The sequence below is a fragment of the Rhopalosiphum maidis genome, chromosome 4, assembly GCF_003676215.2.
Source record: "Rhopalosiphum maidis isolate BTI-1 chromosome 4, ASM367621v3, whole genome shotgun sequence".
NCBI classification, from domain to species: Eukaryota; Metazoa; Arthropoda; class Insecta; order Hemiptera; family Aphididae; genus Rhopalosiphum; species Rhopalosiphum maidis.
Window position 1 is genome coordinate 9311347 of NC_040880.1, and position 24509 is coordinate 9335855.

Consider the following 24509-nt stretch of genomic DNA (forward strand, 5'->3'; position numbering starts at 1 on the left):
TATTATTTATAGTAATTGGAGCACCGACCAAGTTTGCGAGAAAAATATTTGTATATCAATAGATCTATCCCTTCGCTTCAGTTACTATATATAATAGTAGTTACACACTGTAAAATAAACACGGGTAAAATATAATTTGTACGTTACCTATGTACTTTTTTTCCAAAATACAGACGAAACGACAAATATTTCTATACTTATTTTATAATTTATTAGTGCGATGAATAAATTTTCTCAATTAAAAATGCATTTATGCATAATACATGGATATTCTATATTTATCTACAGCAGAGCTTCAATGAAGAAGATACTATAATATTTTATTGATATTTATTTTATTTAACTAAGTTTTTTGGATGTAACAAAATAACTTCCTGTAAACCACTGTAAACAGTTATGTAGTAGGTTACAAAACATGAATAACATAATTTTAAGAAATAAATTTATTTCCGCAAAAAAAAAAAAAAGCCCTCATTTAATATTCAATTGTAATTATCAATTCGTGTTGGAAAAATTCGGTGTAGGCGGTATTTCAGTGAACTCTGTCTCTGGGTAGAAAAATTTTCGAAAAGATTGCAAAGTAATTCCCTGAAAAACTCGTACATACTATTATCTTTGAAGCAAACAAACAATCATTGCTACTTATCCAAGTATCTAAGTAGTTGGTAGCTCTACATGGCATTGTCCATGATGTGTGTGCCCTAGAGATATTTAAAGAAACTTTTTTCGGTTCCCTCCCCACAAGACGTATCGTCAGGGCCAAACGTGCACTGCAGTCACCTATATGGCTATATAATATTATAGTAATATTATCCAACCCTAATAAAGTATATTATATACGAACGAACCGTATTATATGTTTTGTGCATTACATATGCCATATATATATATTATATAATATACGCACATTTTCAGTTAAAAACAAAAACAAAATGACTGTCAGAAACTTTTTTTTAAAAAGACTTGTATAAGTAATACGTTTACCGCGTTAAACGTTCAGATAGCTAAATGAGTGATAGACTTGTCAAAATAATTTTTGTACCTACCATGAAATCATCTATTAACCTGTCAGCTGTCTTAACTGTGTATATTTATACAATAAGTCATTTTCATCATAAATAAATAATATAAAATAATGAAGAATAATTATAATTTACTCTGTAATCAAATATGGTTTGTTTTTTATTATTGTTTACATGAGCAAGCCCTTTGGATAACATATTATAGTAAAGTGTATCTTACTTACAAATAATTATACAAGTATAAAAAATAACATAAATATATAAAAAGGAAGATTAACAAGTATTGATTAGATATACATTTAAAACAAGAACGAAAGATCCTACACATTGACTTGACGCATTAAACTACTAGGAGGTTCATTGAACAATATAATTGGTTGAGCATAACAGAATATGAAGAAAGTTGAATGTGAACGAAGAGTTTTTAAAGTATATAGCCATATAGGATCCTAATACTAATACCTATTTTAAAATTTGATCTTTACCACAGGCCCATAAGTCAGTTAGCCATACAAATTAAAAATATTTAATTACTATTTTCTCAACAAGTCATTTTTAAGAATAAATTGGTAACTTATAAGTTCAGTCGTTTCAATTATCCACGATAATAGTTTAAACCATTCCCAAGTTTTTCAAAACCTAATTGTTTTGTAGTTTTCAAGTTTTTGATTGTGCTTAAATGTTATGCGTAATTTTTAAGACAAACATTTGTATACAAAAATTGTTTTCTTTATAAGTTCTAAATAAATAGGTTCTTATAGCATTAATTTGTTTTTAAAATTTTTAGTCAAATATTATTTATTTATTTATTTATTTATAAATATTAACGGGCGAAGCCCTTCACAACAATTTAACACAGAACAATTAAAAATTAAATACCATATAAAAGTTTAAACATGTTAATAATTCAATAATAATAATAATAATAGGTAATATAAAATAAAAATAATACAAGTAGTAACAAAAATTTTCAATATTATAATATATTATGATAAACGGTGCTCTCATTGACCAACCGCATCATGCGATCAGTAGGATTATTTCTGCCATAATCGGTAGTGTGCGCAGGAACTAAGAAAGGGACATGGTGTCGAGTAGTGCGAGAAGGGACCTTGAAGTTGACCTAATACAAGAAGTGAGGGAGCATCAATGCGACCATTCACTAGTTTTTTCAAAAACTCGACGTTGGTGTTAACTCTCCTGTCTGCCAATGAAATTAGACCTAGTTCCTGCATAACTATACAATAGTCATGGGGAGGATGTTTTATTTTTAATGTATAAGCTGCGCAAAATAGGAATCTAATATACCTAATCACTCATCTTCGTAAATACCAATACAAATATTATATTTATTAAACACCAATAATTAATATCAATAATATTTAATACCTACCTGCTAGTAGTATAGCTTAAACTCTCGTGGTTAAAAGCAAAAATTAAAATTATGCATGCTTTCTTTGAACTTAATATTTGGCCTATAACAAAAACTTGAATAATTAAAAACTGGTTGATTAATTACACAAATCATTTTATATTCACACAAACAGATATACATATATAAATGTGTGTGTGTGTGCGTGTGTGTATGCTAGGAATCCATATTTAAAATTTAAAGAAATTGAAATAATATATTTTATATTAAAATATTTATTATTATTGTTACATATTTTGTCGACAATTATTTGATTCATATGAAACACATAAAGTATAGAATTTATACATTGAATATAATATCATATTGTAAGTATACAAATCAGAAACTAAAATATATTTTTTTTCGTACAAAACAATATATATATTAAAATTTGCATTACCGCGGAAGGCTTTACCCACCAGGGTCCCTACATGGCTACACCCTCTCCCCAAAAAAATATATTTAAGCCAAACACATAGGTACATATGAATTAGTCAACATTTTTGTATTAATAATAGTTAGTACGTTATTAAACTATATAATATTATATATACATAGCTAACAGTTAGTAGACATATATATATATTAAGAGGAAACGTGAACTGTCTACGATACATGGGGAAAATGTCATATTTCAGCTTTTTTTCGGACAAACTTAATTATGACCAATCTTATTTGAGTAAAACCGTATAACATCTTAAACATTATAATATAAAATATTAAAAAATAATAAATATGATTAAATAGGTACGCATTAATAATAATAAAAATATTATTATATTAGGTATACTGTTAATTTAGCAATTTAGCAAGAATTAAAGCAGTTATTACTAGAATACATACGGATTTTTAAGAAATTTACTTTTTCTCTATTGCCCTAACACGAAGCTATATATTAACTATAAATTCGATTTATACTACTTATTACAAGCTAAATATGCATGAAATGTTATTTTTATTTTAATACCTACTTTTTCGGCATTTTTAAGGTACTTTTTTACTTTTAACAGTTATACCATTAGTCATTACACACATTTTAATTTCGTAAATAATACACACTTAGCATATTTTTATAAAACGCACAATTTTAGTCCCTAGTATATAATGGGTAGGTAATATTAACCTAACCTTTCTAATGCTAACTAGTCATGGATTATAATAATGTTTTATTTATTTCTTTAATATTTTTGATAGTAATTGTTTTTATAAAATTATGATTTTTATAAATGTAAAAGTATTAAAAAGAGAAGATATAAAGATGTATATATGTATGTATTATAGGATATTTTTACAAAGGATAAAACGTCCAAACCAGCAAATAAATTAATAAATCCAAAGCGAAAAATGATTAAGATCATAATAGCAAAGAACATTTAAATAATTAAAAAAGTAAATAAATGTGTCTTTATACTTTTCTATAACTATATTATGTCGTCTATATTCAAATCTTACAGGTAAAATATCATGCTTCAGTTGAATATTTTTTTGTCAAAATCAACACGATTTTATTTTATAATAATATTTTAATTACTTATCTATGTGCATCATTAAAACATTTAGTATTCTTACAAAAATATTTTTGTTAAATTAAAAAAATCACTTTTTAAAAATCAAATTCGATGTATTTCTATATATATCACGATGATGTAAAAATAAAAAAAAATATTAAATTTTGAAATTACATATATTTCGATGTAAGTACGTAAGTATCTTATATTTTTGTATTTTATGTTATATTAAAAGATCAATTATTTCATACTTAACTATTTATAAATGTGAATTAAGTATATTAAATTGTAAATTTATATAGCTACCAGAGTTACCTATAATATAATATAATACCTACCGCTGTGTCTACATATTTTTTTAATGATTTTTATGGACTATAACTAAATTTTATTCATATAAGTATTTTACCAAACCATAATTCAACAAAGTGGCATTAAATCTAATGAAATATTTTTGGAAATTTTACTGTGAAGCATTAATAAGTTTGAAATGTTAAAACATTTATGGGTTGTTTAGTATACACACACACACACACACACAAATTTAATAGGTACCTATTAAAGATATATTATAACAGTGTCCATCAAATCGTCACCAATAATTATTTTTATTTATTTTTTAAGTTGAATTCCATTAAGAGGTTGACGGTTTACGAGTATTTTGGATAAACAGCTCCCTTATACTGTAGCCCGGACACGCCGATCACGTATTTGTACGTGGTCAGTGTCCGGAGTATAGTGTTCACCGGCTGTTGAGGCCAACGGCGTTTGTCGTCGGTCACCAGGTGCATAGCGGTGCGGAACATCGACACGTCGTCCGAACACGCGCACCTCACCGCGTCTTCCACACCGCAGTCACAGGAATCGTCATCGTCGTCGCTCCAGGAGTTGCAGGACCTTCCTCCGCCGCACGTGATGGTCCGCAGGTCACAGGACGACCCGTACGAAATGCCGCCACTGAATGGCCGACCGACAGCGGACATGATGACCGTACGCGGCGCGAGCCTGTTTAGCGCCGCCGTTGGCGTCGTCATCCGCAGATCGATGTGCTGTAGCAGCCTGCGCGGGGCAGACTCGGAAGTCCGAATGGCCGCTGACACGGTACCCACCGAGCCCGCGGCAGTACGCAGAGCTGACGCCGCGACGCTCGGAATCCTCTGCAGCCACCACAGCGGGCGTAACACACGCTCCCGGCAATGTGACACCTGCGAACGCGAGCACGTGGCCACTACGCGTGTGCCAGTAAAACCGGGTACGCGCGCATAACAGGTCGCACTATACGCAATAATAACAATGTTACTTCGTTCCGAGAACGAGTGCCGAAAATAATCGTCACACGCCACCGAAGTCCATATCATAATATAGTTCACTGCATCACTACAGATGTGTAAGATAATTGCAATGAGAGGCAAAATGTGCGCGTCTACATATTGATTGTATAATTTTCACCGGTAGAACACCGTAAAAAATTAAAATCGAAAAAAATAACCTAACCTATGTACAATTTTTAATATCAATAAGATATTTTTATGCAATAAATTAATTTGACTCTCATCCGGTGAAATTATTGTATTAATTTAGATTGCAAAACGTATAAATATAATTATATCTTATAATATATTTTCAAATGTTAGGTATAAACATAACAATTTTAAGAATTTTTAAACATTTTTTTAAAAAATATTTTATCAGCATTTATATAATAAAAATTATTTGCTTAAAAAGTGTCAAAATATTAAAAAAAAATACCTAAAGTAAGGGTATTAAGACATAATATTGTTTAGCTAACTATTTAACTAGTTAAATAAGTATGTAATTAGATACTAATTATTATTTTTAATAGATATGAAACAGGCCTGTAAGCTGTATTAAGAAGCATATACTTAGTAATGATGTGTTTGTTACGGTAGTGAATACACCGTAATATACTTACGCATCTTTCAAAGGTTATACACTAAGTTTCATCATAGTTACTTACTTACTCATATGACACACTGCCGCGTGCGCATTTCGATCAGCTATTGAGAGATTACATCTAAAAAAAAATGTTTTATAAAGACTACGCAATGGCTTACCAATTTGACAAAGGAGAGGAACGATTACATTTTTTAAATACAACTGTTGATACAAAGCTCTCCTTAACACTCTATGCCACACTTTAATCAACAAAATAATATTATTTTTTATTATATTTTGCTAATTTCATAATTTGTTATAATATAAATATTATAATAAATACATAAAAAAAAAAAACACACACAACTACCAAGAGGGGTGGGTAACCGTCAAAAGCAACGTATTTTTTTTTTTTTTTTTTATAGTTCCTCGATGGTTTCTTATCTATACCGACTACAAATGAACTATTTACGTAAAAATCCAAAATTAACTTCATCTATATAACTATAATCATTATGCATTGGTAGAAATAAACGTTTGGATGTCTCCGGCCTTCTTATATGGACATATATGAAAATCAATTTTAGAGGAAACATTATAGAGAACGTTTATACTCTCATATTATAATATAGATAGCTGCAATATGCACTCCATCAACTATATGTCTATAAATGGTAAGTTACCAGTAATTACACAATGTCACCTATCCCTTTGCATTACGTGTACATGATAAAAATTTGTACCACAGGATTTTAGTATCAAAAATACCGAATACAAGTGAAAAGTTATTAGAAAATTAGGAGAACAAATATTTATTAGGTAGTAATCGTGTAAATTGTACAATAGGTAATAATGATAATAATACTATGAATTACAAATGTGATTTTTTATGTTTTAGCATTTCGGTAGGAGTCAAATACAGCACTCCCGGACAGTGAGGACAGTCGTAACGTTTGGCGTTCGGTTTTAATTTCACCATAACATCTTCACGTTCTTCACCTAGAATAGCAAAAATAAAGTTATAACTATTGTAGTCCTTAGATGTAAAATGTCTATAGATTTAACTTGATAAAAGTAAGCAATGTATATAGAAAGTACTAAATGCACTGCTATATTTAAAAAGTTTTAAAATATGTATAATTATAATAAAAACAGATAGATTATACTAATCAAAACTAATTATTATAGTAACATAATAATTTTTCACTAGAGGAAAACATTAAATGACCTGTTATTATTAAGACTATGAATTGTACATTTAAATAGTCCATAAAAAATATTATTCGATAAATACATCACATAGATTCAAATTAAGTACTTTGGTGACAAACCATCCCTAATCAGTAATATATTGATAAAAACTCTACATTTAATTAGGATAAAAACAAAGAACACCACATTATAATATTTGTAATACCATAATATGCAAAGTGATGAGATTTAAAAATGTTAGTTTATATTTAAAAAAAATAGTAAAGAACTTTAAGCACATTGCGATATTATTTTAATACTTAAAGAGATTCGCTCAGAAACTTACAATATTATATCTGTTATCAGTCAAAATATCCCAATTTATTATAATTTTACAATGAATTATATTAAGCTAATTTTATTGTTTTATAATTTGGTTTAATTTTTATTTGTAATGGTTTATACTACAAAAATGAGTACAATAGTTAATTATTTTCTACACACAAACTCTGAATACCTGAAACACTTTCTTAAAGAGAATCCCGTCATTTTTACTAAGCTCACAAAAAAAAATCCACACGTACCACTCGGGGCAACCCTTCAAAAATGACGTTTTCTATAGACTTTCCAATTCCCCTTACAAACTTAATATTATATATTGATGTTCTTAGTTTGTAGAGTTTATGGAAACTTATAATACATCATCGTTAGACGTTAAGGTAGTAAAAAGAGACGTTTGACAAATATTTTTTAAAGTTCTATCACTTTAATGTAGTTACATTTTTGAAAGATCCTTCTAAACTAATATATTGATTTGAGTAAAAAAGTAAAATATGTAACAGAATGTATTATATAAACAATTATGTTGAACTTAATTTTTCAAAATCCTTAATATTTAGGTACTTCTAAAATATAAAACAGATTAATTTTTGTATATTGAACTCAAAATAAAAGAGCTGCGTAGTATGCGCTATTAATTAACCATTATGTTTCTAGATGAAATAAACCAAAAAATTATAGTAATATATTTTTATATTAAAACGTTTAAGTTTGAAAATATTTGTTTTAATCTAAATCCAATTCACTTCTGAAACATTGAACGCTTCTTTTATTTTTTTTTAAGTTACAGCTTATAGTTGACAAATTATACTTGACATTATTAAGATATACATACATATATCATAAATAGATACTCGTCGTTATTTATAATATTCTAAACAGAAATTAGTCATTGAAAAAAAAATGTATTTAATAAATGTATAAAGCTATTTATTAGTATTTAATTTTTGTCAAGACATTGCCATAATTATTATATAAAAATTAAAATTTTTAGCTATTTTTAATTCCGAATACTACATTTTTCTACTATAATAACAATTAAGGGGATGCTACCTCTGCATGTGTTGTTTCCGCTTTTCAAACATACAATATATAGTAAGTTTACGTTCAGTAGAACCAATTTCATATAATTAGCTTTAATATTAGAGTAAATTATAACCTACTATTAAAATTAAAGGTAAGAATATTATTTGTACTTAAGCGTTAGGTTTTAACAATATTTAAATTTTTAAGCTAGAAATGAGCATGTTTAATTTGCAATATTTATACATATTTTGCTTAAAAATTAAAATATCGAAAAACGACAATGCCTAATTACAGATAATGTTCTTGCCTTTATATAATTTTAATAATAAGTCAATTTACTCTAATATAAAAGCTAATAATACGAAATTAGTTCTACTGGATATAAACTTGATATGTTGTATATTTGTAAGACGAAGACAGCACATGTGAAATTAACGGCTTTTAAGGGGGATTAGATAAAAATTGTCCTCTTATAATATATAGGTTAAATGTACTACGGTATAAAATGTATCTATTTTAAATGTTTAAATATCAAAAAAATAAAATACATTTTTATTTTATTTTTAATTATGTACATCTTAAATTATACAATATTATTTAAGTTTGAATATATTTATTATTTACGTAATACATCATATTCAATATAAAAAAGTAGCAACAATATGAGTCCTAACTATTGAGTTAAGAATTACAATTAAAATTTTTTTTAATTATTTACATAATACGGAATCCTAATTAGTTGATACATACAAGGTGTATTAAAACTATTTAATAAATATAGTAATATTTTTAATGGAAGTTTGTTAAATAATCTTGTTACACCTTATATATTTGAATATTAAGAAATTAATAATTTTTGAGTTGATACATTTTTATGAAACCACTAAAAAATATTTTAATATTTGAACCTATAAGTCAAATACAATAATATAACCATAATTTCTCGGGAAAACAATAGGTACCTATTTTTTATTAAAATGTTCAGTCTTAATTAATTTATACGGGTTTTAAATGGAAACGAGTATAAACGTGAAAGGTAATCTTTAAAAAGTAACTTTTGAGTAAAGTTCTTTTCGTTTTTATTTCCTTGTGATTTTACTTTCATAACTAGGCCATTAGTTTAAAGTGTTTAGCGTGATTCATAGTATTATATTTTATGTCATTAAATTAAGTTATAATTTATACAAAGGTCATACTCATATTTTTTTTAAATTTTTTTTTTTTTACGAGTTAAAAGTTAAAACACAGACACTATTTAATATGAAATAAACTATACTCAAATATTATACTTTTTCATTATTTAATAATAAAATAAGTAACATATTATTATGTTTTAATCACAAAAACAAAATACTTCATCGATTGTTCTTTTCATTTGCTAATGATTCGACATAAAATGTATGTACCAATAGTAAGTAAAATAAGGTCGAAATGCACTTTTTTCGAATTGCTCTCAAGACAAAACAAAATAATATTCAAACGCACTCCCGAAAACTACCAATAGTGTGTACAATGATACTTAACCTTTTTCGCGTGTTTTTCTTTATACAATATATAATTTTTATATATAATCAAATCACAACCATGCTCATTTTAAATGATTTGTAAATTACTTGATGACATACAGATTACACTAAGCCCAAAAAAACTGTACTGAAATATTATTTTATTATTTTATCATTTATATATATATATATATATAACTTATTATCAATATGATACAAAATTATATATGCATATTCGTTGATAACTATTGCTGGCACTCCTTGCATTACAAATTAATTTGGTCATGTAACACAAATCTATCGACATACACGATTTTCAATTAAAATTAATATTTATAAGTTTTATGAAAGATCAGATCAAATGTAATTAAATATTACTTTTTTCGACCTAAGTATTACATTTTGATTAAGGTAAGTGAAATTTAACTCCCCTTCCCATATCAATATTACATTTATCTTATAGTAATACAACAATGAATATTTTATGAACATCTAGGAATAGGTATAGCCGTATACGGTTTCTTCATTACCTATTCTAAAATATTTGAAATTTAACTATACTCGTGATTATTTATAATCAAAAAAATAAAGTTATAATTACCATACAGTATTACGGTATATATTATATACATTATATTATAAAAGTACTTGCAAGTAAATGTACATACCTTCAGCGGTGCCGGAAGTAGTTTGAGAGTCACATACTTGCCGATGTTGCAATTTTTCGAGAGCACTCGTCACTTCTATTGTACTGTTGCAAAAGGGACAAATCCAAGGATCATATACCACTAGGCTTTGACCCGTTAAACTGAAAGTTCATCACTGACCGTAAGATAATGACAGTCTAAATAAATGTATCAGCTCACCAATCATATGTCAAGTACGGCGCAAGTCTTATTCCACCATATTTATCATCTTCACACACCTGCCAGTCATCACCGCAGAAAGGATTAGGACCCGTGAATGATACGTGTTCGCCAGATGGTCCGACATACATGACTTTTTGATCAGCAGCTAAGAGTCTCTTCATTGTATAACCAATTTCGGCGTTCATAAATTGTACCATGTCCACGGACAGTTGATGTTCTGATTTTCTATTACTCCTTCCTAAAAATGTATAAGCCAATTTTAAGTATATGTATATACTTATATTACTACATTTATTTTAAAAAATTTAAAAAAAATTGTATTAATACCTTCGAGTTTAAGTTTCAAAAGATTATCCCAAGTATTACGGAGTTTTGTAGCTTTGAGTATTAAATTTTCAGCAGCTTCCGGTAGAGGAAACTCCAGTTGCAACCAAGAGTCGCAAATGATTCTAAAAAATAACAGTCAAACAATTAAAAAATAAATGTAATTTATGGATTACCTAGAAAATGGTTAATTTATACTAACTGGGAGAAATTTCTATTGGTGCAAATGTTTCTGCTAAATAAAAGAAGAGTCTGTGCTCCTGGCATCCGTAATGAGTTCATAATATATGCTTTAGTAGTTTCCAAAAGTGACCTAAAAATTATCAAAATTACTTTAAATTATAAATAGACCGCAAGTTGTTAAATTATATTATGTTTATTTTTTATACATAAACAAATTAAACCATATTCAGGTTTATTTATAAGTTTACAATGTTTACTCATATAAATATAGCCATCTTTCAATAAAAATAAGTTTTCCATAAGACTACAAATAATATATGTCTATACAATAAATATAATTATTATAGACTACTATAGAATATCGTGTATTAAAAAACGTAAATATTTTCATAAAATATTAATATCTATTATATGATTAATTAATTAATAATGTTATAAACATAAGCTTGTTATTAATTTTAACAACCTAATCTCATATACTTACTATATACATACATTTAAAATATAATGATTTTACTTTTAACCAATAATCTCCAATATATCAATTTGAAAAAACCTCATCGGGTGTGTTAAATTTGAATATATGATACATCATTGTATAGGAAAAACGATTCTAAGTAGAGATGATTGTCAACCTAACTTTAAATGCATATAGAAAATATTTGTGCCTATGTATTTTTGTTTTAATCGTTTTAAAGTTACATAAATAAAACAAAATCGATTTTGTCAAAAAATTGGATTTACGTACACATTCCCATTTTCCCTTAATTTTTTGTTTATTTTTCCCGATTATAAAAATAATTAAGTTATGTTTGACTTCTCTAAAATACAAACTAAAACCAATTTAATATCCAAAACCACCCCCATTTTTTAAAATTAAAGTATTTAATCGAAAACTTATCTTATCATACACAAAAAACACACATAATGATAAAATCAACATATTTATCACTCAGAATTCAAAATTGAAAATTATTATTAAAATATGGATATTATATTAATTTGTTATTAATTATAATAAAATTATTAAAAATCTCACGATTTAATTTTTAAATAACCAACCACATATATTATACAAAATAATGAAAATGTATTTGTTTTTGTTATAATGAAATCAAATAATAATAATAATTCATTAAAATAAATTCTTTAAAACATAATTTAATTAATATAATCAAATAATAGAACTTTTATTCCATTAAATAACCAACTTTATTAAAAACATAATCTTGCTTGCAAGATACAATTTGTTGATTTAAATACTAAATTTAGTATGATTGACCTGAGTAAATATCTCAAAATATGGATTAATAAATAATTATACTTACATATATATTAATATTTGATGCTTAGAGCTTACAGTATTTTTTCCTTTAAATTCAGGAACATAAATTATTTCAGATTCAGTGAGTTGAAGTACATCTGAATGATTACCAAAATAGCTCATAGGATGAAGAGATACAAATGGTTTACCTTCAGTATGAAATAAATGTTCCTTAGTAGTCTATAAATAGGTAATCATTTAATAATATTAATTAAGTTTAACATTAAAAATACAAGGGTATAATTTAAAATATTTAGATACAATTATTTAATATAGTAGAGTAGTTTTGAAAAATAATATTAATTTTTTTTACCTTGCAAGAATTGAACTCATCACTAATTGCTATATGAGGATACAATCCACTACTTAAAATTATTTTTAACATCATTAAGTCTTTGTAGCTAATTGCAGTAGATCCTTTCAATAATTGCTAAAAAAAAATTGGTTATTAAATATTTCATTTTTATAATATGATACAATGTATAGTTTTTACTTTAACTTGTCGTTGATTATGCCGCAATCTAAAATCTATATCTCTTATATCAACTGAATCATCTTCAGCATCTAAATTGTCCTCAATTTCCCACATATCTTTTTTTAATACTTTTCTCTTTCTTGAATCTTCCTCTTTGTGTGTTTTTTTCATGCCGCGTAACAGTTTCAGTTCACCATGTCTAAGGGCTCTTTCTGCACTAGTCATATCATCCATATTTTTTTCTTCATTTTTTACTAAACCACATTCCTAAAAAAATAAAACAATAGAACTATGGTTTTATTTTCAAACAAATTACAGTAAAATTTTACATCCAACAAATCTTTAAATTGTCGCCGCAATTTAGTCATCTCATAAAATCGTTGTTCTTCAAAACCTCGTCTTTTACACCATTGACGTGTATTGGTATTTTGACCATTGCTCTTCAACTCTAACCATTGCTTAAAAGCATTAAGTAAAATTATTGGATCACCATGATCAGATTCTAAATCCATTCTTGCTCTCTAAACAAAAAAAAGTCATTATAATTTTATTAATATTTGATTTTATTATTTTATCTGATTATACTTCGCATTCAGTATCTTTGTATGCTTTATTAGTGAATGGTGTTTGAACTGATAGAACACATGCTAATGACAATACAGGCTCTAATTGATCAAATAGAGATCCCATTATTAACATTTTTCCAAGTGGTATGTCAACTGGAAGTTGTGATAACATTTTACCAATTGGGGTCAATCTTTCTTCTTTTGTTAATGCCCCCTAAAATCATGATTTTTATTTAGTAATTTATTGTACTCACTTGTTATTGTAAAAAAAAAAAAAAAACAATAAAAATATGCTCATTTATGAATTTAAACCAACAATACAATAAATATAGGGTCAAATTGGTTTGGCAAGTTACTGAGTAAAATTCAGTGGGCCACTCAAAATATGGGCCGGTTTTGAATGTTTGGTCATATTTTTTTTTTTATAGTAATAAGTTAGAATAAACATTGGTAATTTTTTTACCATAATTGATTCAAATTATTTAAACTGTACAATAGCTGTTGTTGTAATTAAATGTTAGAAGAAGGCTGATATTTTGCCAATCCAGCACTGAATGAATATAGAGATTTTTTAAGTGCAAAATTTGTCAGATTCAGCCTTTCAAAAAGCAATAATAAATTAACATATTCAGTTATAAAGAATGCAGATTGCTTAATTTTAAAATAATGCTTTGTTCAAGTTCCTATACACATGTTTTTTTTAATTGTAAGGTATACAAATGTTTATATCCATATTTTTACTATTTTTATAAGGCATACAAAAATTTGGTGAATTAATATTCACCAAATTTAAATATGTACATTCTATATACCCATGTATACCCTCTACAATTCCACTAATTGTACATATTTTTCAACAATTTCATTTGGTGACATGGCATTTAGTGCTGACATAAAAATTTAACATAGAAAATAATGCACAGTCTATAATTATTGTAACTTTAAAGATTTATCCACTATACTCAAAATATCATACTAATAAAAACACACAACAAAGTATAAACTATGAAATTGTGATGTGATAAAATAGATACATCATTTTAATGCAGACATTAAATTATATTTCTCAACTTACATGTTGTTTCAAGGATTCTATGGCATTTTCTATATTTTCTGGTTGTGGTGGTTCAATGAATGGAAATAGTCGAGCATTAGGCAACCCCATGGCTACCATCTGCAATAACAATGCATCAAGGGGTACCTTTTGTAGCTCAGGTGTACTGTAGTCTGCCATAGCATCAAATTCATCTTCAGAATACAATCGATAACAAACTCCAGGACCAGTACGACCTGGGTGAAATATGCAATATGAAAATAAAATGTTGGTAGAAATTATATTGACAATATAATAAATACCAGCTCTTCCTTTGCGTTGGTCAGCACTTGCTTTGCTAACCCAAAATTCCTTAAGTCTTTGCACTTTACTAGTTGAATCATAACTCATTTCTTTAACCTTTCCAGAATCAACAACAAATCTAATGCCATCTATAGTTATAGAAGTTTCTGCTATGTTGGTAGATACAATACATTTTCTTGTACCTTCAGGCGCATAATCAAAAACCTAAATTAAACAAGCAATTTTATTATAAAATTATTTACCAGTATTTAATAATTTTGTTAAAAGTCTTGCCTTATCTTGTTCTCCCAATGACATTGAACTATGCAAAGGAAGTATAATCCAAGTGTCATTTTTTTCACAATAAACCCTTGCTGCATCTACTACTGCTGTAATTTCTGCCATACCGCTTAAAAACATAAGTACATCCCCTCTTTCATGTTTAGGATATTTTTTATCAATCATATGCATAATTTTTATAAAAGGAGATGGATCAAAACGTTCAGATTTCTTGCCTAGTACTTTCATTTCACTAATAACTGGATGGTATTCTAACTTAATTGGATATAAGCGACCTGGCACCTAGAACAAATACAGTTTTAATAACTAATCTTTATCAAACCTTTATAGTTTATTTAATGATTTACTGAGCAAGCAAATATTAAGTTATACAATTTACCTGTATCAATTTGGCTAATGGAGAAAAGTATTTACTGAACAGGTCTACGTTTATGGTAGCAGACATAAGAACAAGTTTAACATCAGATCTTTGATGTAATAAGCATTTCATAACTCCTAACAAAAAGTCTCCATGTAAATGGCGTTCGTGTATTTCGTCCAAAACAATAACATCATACTGTGATAATAAATCCTCACCACAGACCTAAATAAATACATCATAATTATTGTTCCAATGAGTTTTTTAGAGCAAAATAATATCAATATATTTTTTAATAATGTTTAACATAGTAACCTGTCTTAATAATAATCCTTCAGTTAAAAATAAAATTTTTGTGTCTTTATTAACTGTTTTTTCAAATCGAATTTGATATCCAACATCATTGTTATGAATGGATAAAGATTCATAAGCTACTCTCTTTGATAGCGATATGCATGCAATACGACGTGGTTGGGTGCAAGCTATAATAGAATATAAACATCAAAAAAAATCTTAGATAATATAATTCATATTTTAATAAATGTACCTATTCTCTTAAAACCCGCATTTGACAAGTATTGAGGAATCTGGGTAGACTTTCCACAACCAGTATCTCCAGCAATAATTACAACTCTATGATTTTTCACTGCTTCAATTATTTCATCTCTTAAAACAAAAAGAAATGTTGTGTTAAAGTAATAATTTCATGATTGTTAATAATTTGCTCACTTGAATTGATAAACTGGTAAATTTTGTTGTGTTTCTCTAAGTTTTCTCAACTTGTTGAACTTTTCTTTTTGCTTAAAATCCATGTACATAAGAATCAATTGACGAAATTTAGATATATTTTCTTTGGTTAAAGGTGTTTTTTCATATGCTTCTTCTTGGTCATATGTAGGTAATCTTGAAGCAAATTCATCATCAGAATATTTCATTTTTAGGTTAATTAAATGCATTTTGTCAAAAACTTCTGGAAGCTTGAGGGGATTAGAACTTAAATTGGCAACAACAGAATTATCAGAGGTTGTTTTATTCATAGTAAAGGATTCAAATTTTTTTACAAATAGCCATACATCATTAATATCTTCTACTAACTCTTCATTAAAAAACACTTTTTCCAAAACACGTTTATAATCCAAAAAAGTAAAAGGTCTTTTAGAAGTTTTTTGGTGTTTAGAATTGTAATTTCCATCATTGGAGTTTCTTCGTTTTTCATGATACATTTTTCTTAAGTTAATCCTGTATTATCAAATAATAAACATATTCAATAATTTATATATGTAATGTAATGAAATAGAAAATAGTAAAAATAATAATTTAATAATATAGTTTAATAGTTTATATTAATGCCTCCTCCCTTCATCCATATCCTTTATCATAGTCCAATTAGTCCAACACCTATACATAAACTTAACACTATTAATAAAACGATAATTCATTATATTTTTAAGTTTATACAATTGATATTATTTACAAAGTACACACAAATTAAAATGTCATGAATAAAACCAACATAATATGCTATGACCGAATTAAAATTAAAACAACAATCATCATAATTAGGGATAGGATTTTAAAACAATATAAAATAATAAAATATTCATTTAATTTTTTTAAAAATAAATATGCTTAAGTATGCAATAAAAATGAATTTATAAACACATTTTTTATCTATAAAATAAATAATGAATTGAACCAATAAATTCCAATTATTGTTAAGTGAAAGAGAATCATTATACAATTTTAAATTAGATTGAAAAAAGTTACTTTTTATATAAGCTAAATAAATTTTATTAATTTTACTTAAAAATAAATCTACAGTATTTCTGATATATTTTTATATTTTTTTTTTTTTGTCAAACTAAATAAATGATTTATTAAATTTAAATTTAGAGAGATTACTCTCTCTAAATAACATAGCATCTAATCTTTTACACTTCTTTCATTTAAATATAACATGAAGTTTGAATTTATCATGTTTATAGTTTAAATTTTCAAAATAAAAAATATACCATTAGTATCAATATGAAACAATTAATGAGTATGAGCTATCAAATTTTTGAAGAGATAGTATAACAAAAAAAATTAACAATCCATATAAACCCTAGCCCTTATTATAGCTAATAAAAATATGTTAGAACTTAATACTAATCTATAAACATAATTGGTTAATTTATTATAAACAGGAATTCAGATTTATCTCAAATTGTGGTATTTTAAATAACAATAACTATTAAATAATATTATATAAACAGATTTATTTGTTATTTAATACAATAGTTTTAAATAAGTATCACAACTAATAATCTATAATTTATTTAAAAATAAATGACATCAAGATGTTATGTTTTAAAATATAAAATAAAATTCAATCATAACTATTTTGATGTAAATCACTAACTTCGTCCAAAATATCCTCGACAATATCAGTTTTTGATGGTAAAGCATTTGTAAATAAGTTACCTAGAATAAAAGTATAAAATACAATTAATTTATATTTTAAGAAGCTTAATTTCGTTAAACCATACTTATTGTATTAAAAATATTAAATTTCATAGTAACTAATAATTAATACTTATATTATTAAAATAAATACGATAACAAAAAAAAAAAATAACAACTGCATTTAATAATTATGTAAGATAGGTAATAATCAACATATAGCAAATACTATAATTCAATATAAAAATACATTGATTTAGGTAAATAATCTTATTAAGAGGACGTTTCACCCGCATGTGTTATCTCTGTCTTACACACGTACGACATAGTAAATTTTCGTTCACCAGTTTCAACAGTGTACTTTTAGTTTTAATATTAGAGTGAACTGACCTATTATCAAACTTTTAGGTAAGAACATTATCTGTGTTCTCTCATTCGCTTTTAACGATATTTTAATTTTTGGTATGTAATTATTAAATTTTTGAAAATGATCATAATTCACTTAAAAATTAAAATATCATATAAAGCCAACAAAAGAACACAAATAATGTTCTTGCCTAAATGTTTGATAATAGGTCAATTCACTCTAATATTAAAACTAAAAGCACACTATTGAAACTGGTGAACAATGTCGTACGTGTGTAAGACGGATACAACACATGTGGGTGAGACATCCTCTTAAAAACTTTTAATATAAAATCTTACTCAATTTTATGGACTACTTTATCATTATGGTAGATAATAGAATCTTATAATAAGTGACTACTGCTATTAAAGACAAGCACATAGCCAGGATTTTATTTAATTTTAATTTTTTTACATGATTGATATAAAAAAAAAACATATAATTTATAAAAATTTTGAAACAGGTCAGAAAACGGACAGAAAACTACATAAGTAGATGATATTATTGTACATACCTAATTAAAGTTTTTATTCTCATTTCTTATTTTTAGGTTAACTTCACAATAATTATAATACTTAAAAATAAGTAACCAGTTTTGCTGTTCAGTTAACATAACAACAAGATACAGCTATTGTTACTTCTATTAACATCAAAACTTTAATTATGTATAATATATAAGTATTGTCAGGCCGAAATAAATATTTTATTATTGATATGTAAACAATTTGAATTGACATACAAAATACCAGTTATCAAAAATTTCAATTTTTAATCTTAACTAATAATTAGATATTTAGAAATTGTCATGAAGAAAATCAGCGTTCCATTCTTAGTTGATATAATGCAATTTGTGTTTTTTTTAGGTAACACAATTATTATTGTTAGAAATTCAAAAACATTATTGGCTCTAATTTGATCAATATTTATTCAATTTTAATAATTTTTTTTAACTGTTTTAAAAAATATGATCAACAAAATGGCTATCTTAAAAATTTAAAAAACTTAATGGCCTAAAAAAATGTTTTGAAAAAAAAATTGAATTTAATGCCATTCTATCAGAATTCTCATACTTATTACTGTAAAAAACTTGTATTTAAATGTATTAATTCTCTACGGAGATATTAAAGGTAATACAGGACTTTTGGGACATACTGTACATTAAAAATGGTCTTGTTTAGTTTACAATTTATGTACATCTATTTTAATAATTATATTAGATAAAATATTAGAATTAAATAAGAACTGAAATACAAAGAAGTTGAACTTTGTAGTTAATTAAATTATGTAGTGTTATAAATATAATTTAATATAATAGCATTTTTTATGTTATATGTACATTGTACAAGTTTGAGTTTTCAAACATTTTATGTTTCATAAAAATACATAATAATAAAAAAATTAACACATTTCTTAATTTTATCTTAATAAAATTTTATGAAATTTATAAAGTGCAAACTGCAATAAAATATTTCATGACTAAACCTAGATTTACTCAAATAAATTTTTGAAATTATTCAACTTAATTTTATCTAAACATTCTAAACAATTATAAATTTAAGTGTATTTTCACATTGTATTTATGGAAATTACTCTAGTTGATATAGTATTGATAATAAAGAATAAAAACATACATAAATGCAGCTAATAAATGTCATTATTAATTTTATTTTAGTAATAAAAAAATTATTTGTTGCTTACCAATAGTACTAGGAGATATTTTTTCTACAATCACTTTGCACTTTCTACGTGTATTGACTTGATAAACAGTATGTTTGTATGGTAGTTCTAAAGTAGAAAAATCAATATTGAGTCCTGGATTAATGGCTGGAAGTCCAGTATAAGGGTGTATGAAATCAGCCCAATAGCCAGCATTTTGTAAACGATCACTTATACCAAAAGCAGCATGTAGATACTATAAATTAAGAAAATATACATTTTGAATGGATGTTCAAAAAAAATAATAGAATCTAAAATTTCAAAAAATGTATTATTTTATATTTACCTGTTTTGTTAAATTTGACATATTTGTATTAGAGGTTTGCTTTAAATTAATAGTTATCATACACAGGCTGAAATTTTTCAAATGAGGAACATTGAATCGCTCTGTAATTTCTAAGTAAATAAAGCAATAATGATATTTAGGAAATTTAAGGAAATAAAATAAATAATGTACTAAATACCAGATTTTAAGAGAATTGGGCAGTCTTGAGTATAATAATTTAGTCTAGTGGTTATGATGCAGTCCTGTAAACAATATTATAATTTAAAATATAAAATCATATTAAATTCTAAAACATTTTCCATATTATAGCCATTGGCAGAAATAGCGGGAGGGTTGTCATAAAAAAGGGGTGAAGGCATAAAAATATATTCACCAAAATCAAAACTACAACTTAATTGTTGACTTAGAAACAAATCATAGGTACTTAATATTGGTAAATAATATTAAATACATAAAAAATCATGAAAAAAGTAAAAAAAATGAGATAATATCCTATAATTATTTTTTGAAATAATATTACCAGATTATTTTTGTAACACAGAAAATGTGACAATGTTGACATTACATCAACATGATTTACAGCAGATGAAATATGAAATTAAGTAAAAGGAAATGAATCTCGCAGTAGATATTTAAATTCTTTTGTAAATTTTAAATTTATATTATGGTGTAGTTAAAAAACCACTTGAACAGTGTTTTTAGGTATACTATTATTTTTCTAATAATACATTTTAATAAAAGCAAACTTACCTCAGGTGCAATACCCACATTGTTGGGTAATTTGAACTGGCTATCTTTATGTCTTGGTAGCAGCTGCCAATTAGGATTTGTTCGGAATTCAGAATCTTCGATTTTCTATTACATGAATATTATAATTTATAAATCATATTGAAACAATAATATAATAATGTATGTAAAAAACAACTAAAAAAAATTTTTTTTTTGTATGAAAAAATAGAATGAAATATTATTTTGAATTTAATTAGATTAATTTAACTTAACTCAAAAAATTAAATGAATAATAATTACAAGTGAAAAAATGCTTTTTACCTTCCCATGTATATTTACATTATATTTTTACAAGAAAATGAAATTATATAGGAATTAAATAGAAATGTATAGTTATTTTTATAAAGTACAAAAGCATTGAAATTTAAAATGAAAAGTAACACATTCCTTTTTCATATCTAGTTGTAAAAACTATACATATCTAATTTAATTTGTTACAAACTTGCTGCTATTAACAAATGTTTTATAAAATAATAAAAATGATATTACTTACCATAACGAGCTCATCTTCCTGTTCTAATAATTCTTCTCCTCTAATTTCTCTATCGCGTCGAGATTTCCTGGAGTAGGCCCTACTGGCTAATACATAAACTATTTGTTTTGCATTGTGGGTTGACTTCATTTTTAAACACGATTGCAGCATAACAGTGCACCTTTAGGTAGGGAGGAGGCAAACTGTTACTTATAATAATATTCTAAATAAACGGTAGACAGAATTCAAGAATTGAATTTAATAATCTGTTTTTGATCTACGTGGGAGAAAAAATGTAATAAACTGCGTACGAGTATTTTGACTATAAGTAATACATAAATAAGATAAGAACTTTACTTTTGACCGAGTTAAACAAAATAATTGCGTTTCACTTTTGCAAAGACCTAATTTTAGTTTATTAGAATAAAGTAATATAATAATACAATATACAAACCTTGAAGTAGAAGATAGTAAACAGACGTATGAGCTCACTAGGCTGGTATAGTCAACTAACAATATTTTTGATCATTCATCAACTATTTCTTAATTGTTTTGAAACCATTACTAATAAAATAATAAATTATTGTTTTTTTACGTATCAGCGAAATCAAAATAAATAAAATGTTTTCGTGACTTACGAAAGTACGACTACGTATGATTGATAATTGATAATGAAAATCTGTTGTAGTGATTACGACGGATCCGTATTGGAATACCTTTAACCACAAAATATACCAACCACTCGATAACTGTGTTAGGAATAAAAATGGCGGTATATGTCTCAAGTTCAAATCTATTTGTTATTTGCCTTTAGTATATTATATTACAGTCTTAAATACATTATGATCCGTAATCTACTGATCTAGCTTAAGCACTTCCACGGTTTTTTAACATTACTTAACCGACAAATAATCTATCAACTCTATATTTTTTAAATCATAATTTGTTTTTAATGTAATAAGGTACACATATTAATATGTTTTTAAAGAATATACATAAGATATTTTGTTAAGTACTTGCTTTCTAATCATTATGATTATAATAACGCAAAAATTGATGTCTATTTTGGTAGATCAATATTTTTAAATGAATGATGTTACGAACTGATTCTATGAATTTAGTCTATTCCTCTATTTCAGTCTAAAATACTTTTTATATGATTTTACGACCGGTGCCTTGACTCTGGTCCACGTCTTTCCATCTATCCGTCAACCGAGCTCATGTAGTTTCGTAGGGATCCCTTGATCATAGGCGTGTCTAAGCCTCATTCGCAAGTCGTACACAAGAGTGGCATATCCAGGAGGATGGGGTTACTGCACTAGAATTATCATTTTTTTATAGTCTTATAAATATAAACGTTAATAGTCCACGTGATAAAAGTTAAATAAAAATTATATGAAATCAGAAGCTGAGAAAAAAAATAAAGTTATATTATGCACCACAATTTATAATGTAAGTTAGATCAAATTTCGCAGGTCATGCACTCATGCCTGTGCAAGACAGGCAAGACCCGTAAACACGACTATGCCCTTGACTATATGCACAACGAAAGTGTGATGACTATGGGCTGAGTCTATGACGAATTAGAATCTAGTAAAAAAAAACTAAGGGAAACAAACTGACTATTTATTTGAAATGTATTAGGTATTTAAATAAGTTATGTTAACTATATTATTAATTCTTTAACGAATAGCGATTGAGTCATAATATTATATTATAATCCTTAGTCTAAGATTTTATTTTGGAATCTAAAAGTTATAATAAATTATGAATGCTATCGTACCTGGTAAATGACTAAAAAAGATTATATTTTATAGTAAAATACATGGATATAAGGTACTCTGTATTACACATACTAATTATATATTTTATATCATAAAAAAAAAAATGTAACTTTTATTTTAGAACATAGGTACAATCACTACAATCTGTAATTATGTTTTTAAAAATAATAAAAATTCCATATTAAAAAGCTGCAACAACAGTTTTGATTAGATCATAGATTATCCCAGAAAAAAATTGCCAATTGTCATAGTTCAAGCGTTCAACCGTGAATATTGATCACGTGAGTCCATTTATATTATTGTTATGACATACGAATATAATATTATAACATTATTTTAGAGACGACCGTCGCCCAGAGTTTACACCAGCTGCACTTTGTATATCAATAATAACATAAAATAATATTATTATAATGAATTTTTATAATCGTAAAAATTATCATCGATGAGAAATTTTGAATCATTTGGCCACTAAAAATCAATTATTTATCATATTATAACAAAAATCAATAAGCAATTTTTTTTTAATATAATTAAAATAGATTAGATGGTTGAGCCCAAGCTCGACCTGACATTTTTAAGGGAACAGTATAAATATGTACGTTTAAGTAGGTACTCGTACATTGTTTTATAATTTATATAATACATATATATTATATAATAATTATACTATAGAAATGGTATATAGGTATACTGTATACCTATATAGATATGTAAGGGAAGGCAAAACTTGGTTTACTGAAATATGTGTAAACGCTTTAGCCGAACATATTATATAAAACAATATTATACTTATATATATATATATATAGGCTATATCAGTAAAAAAATAAATACCAAGGGTGATCTATACTTCCATCAACCCCATAATCCCTATTATAGAATGTAGTTAAGCCAGAACAATTTTTTTGGTTAATTTAAAGTTAATCAATTAATTTCATAAATTTTCATTCACACATTTTTAATTGATTTGAATAT

General features: G+C 26.0%; 2 protein-coding genes across 4 annotated transcripts; both read right to left on the bottom strand.

The window, feature by feature from the left end:
• Positions 1-6636: 6636 nt before the first annotated feature.
• On the bottom strand, positions 6637-16859 carry LOC113548593 (probable ATP-dependent RNA helicase DHX34). Of its 2 annotated transcripts, XM_026949550.1 has the most exons (18): positions 16710-16848; positions 16366-16629; positions 16184-16302; positions 15952-16118; positions 15658-15861; positions 15273-15560; positions 14999-15203; positions 14718-14932; positions 13662-13856; positions 13406-13597; positions 13095-13343; positions 12915-13031; positions 12606-12781; positions 11297-11407; positions 11098-11219; positions 10768-11008; positions 10570-10709; positions 6637-6839 (listed from the first exon to the last, which is right to left on the bottom strand). In XM_026949550.1, the coding sequence occupies exons 1-18, from the start codon at positions 16712-16714 to the stop codon at positions 6712-6714; spliced, it is 3138 nt and encodes a 1045-aa protein (XP_026805351.1). In that variant the 5' UTR covers positions 16715-16848; the 3' UTR covers positions 6637-6711. The 2 variants fall into 2 exon arrangements, with proteins under 2 accessions (XP_026805351.1, XP_026805348.1); XM_026949547.1 differs by having other exon boundaries at positions 16366-16859.
• Positions 16860-17569: 710 nt separating this feature from the next.
• LOC113548594 (methylmalonic aciduria and homocystinuria type D protein, mitochondrial) lies at positions 17570-22394 on the bottom strand. 2 transcript variants are annotated; one of them, XM_026949552.1, is made up of 7 exons: positions 22202-22394; positions 21769-21970; positions 21237-21341; positions 20665-20728; positions 20487-20596; positions 20183-20396; positions 17570-18099 (listed from the first exon to the last, which is right to left on the bottom strand). In XM_026949552.1, the coding sequence occupies exons 2-7, from the start codon at positions 21916-21918 to the stop codon at positions 18005-18007; spliced, it is 738 nt and encodes a 245-aa protein (XP_026805353.1). In that variant the 5' UTR covers positions 21919-21970; positions 22202-22394; the 3' UTR covers positions 17570-18004. The 2 variants fall into 2 exon arrangements, with proteins under 2 accessions (XP_026805353.1, XP_026805352.1); XM_026949551.1 differs by having other exon boundaries at positions 17575-18099; positions 21769-21928.
• Between the last annotated feature and the right edge of the window lie 2115 nt (positions 22395-24509).

Coding starts and splice junctions, on each gene's coding strand:
- LOC113548593 (XM_026949547.1), bottom strand. CDS start 16,859: ATGTATCATGAAAAACGAAGAAACTCCAATGATGGAAATTACAATTCT. Junction 11,408..12,605: donor CATCAAATATTAATATATAT/GTAAGTATAATT, acceptor GATAATTTTTAG/GTCACTTTTGGAAACTACTA. Junction 11,220..11,296: donor ACCAATAGAAATTTCTCCCA/GTTAGTATAAAT, acceptor GTTATTTTTTAG/AATCATTTGCGACTCTTGGT.
- LOC113548594 (XM_026949552.1), bottom strand. CDS start 21,918: ATGCTGCAATCGTGTTTAAAAATGAAGTCAACCCACAATGCAAAACAA. Junction 20,597..20,664: donor CCCAATTCTCTTAAAATCTG/GTATTTAGTACA, acceptor TTATTTACTTAG/AAATTACAGAGCGATTCAAT. Junction 18,100..20,182: donor AATATCTCCTAGTACTATTG/GTAAGCAACAAA, acceptor CTTTTATTCTAG/GTAACTTATTTACAAATGCT.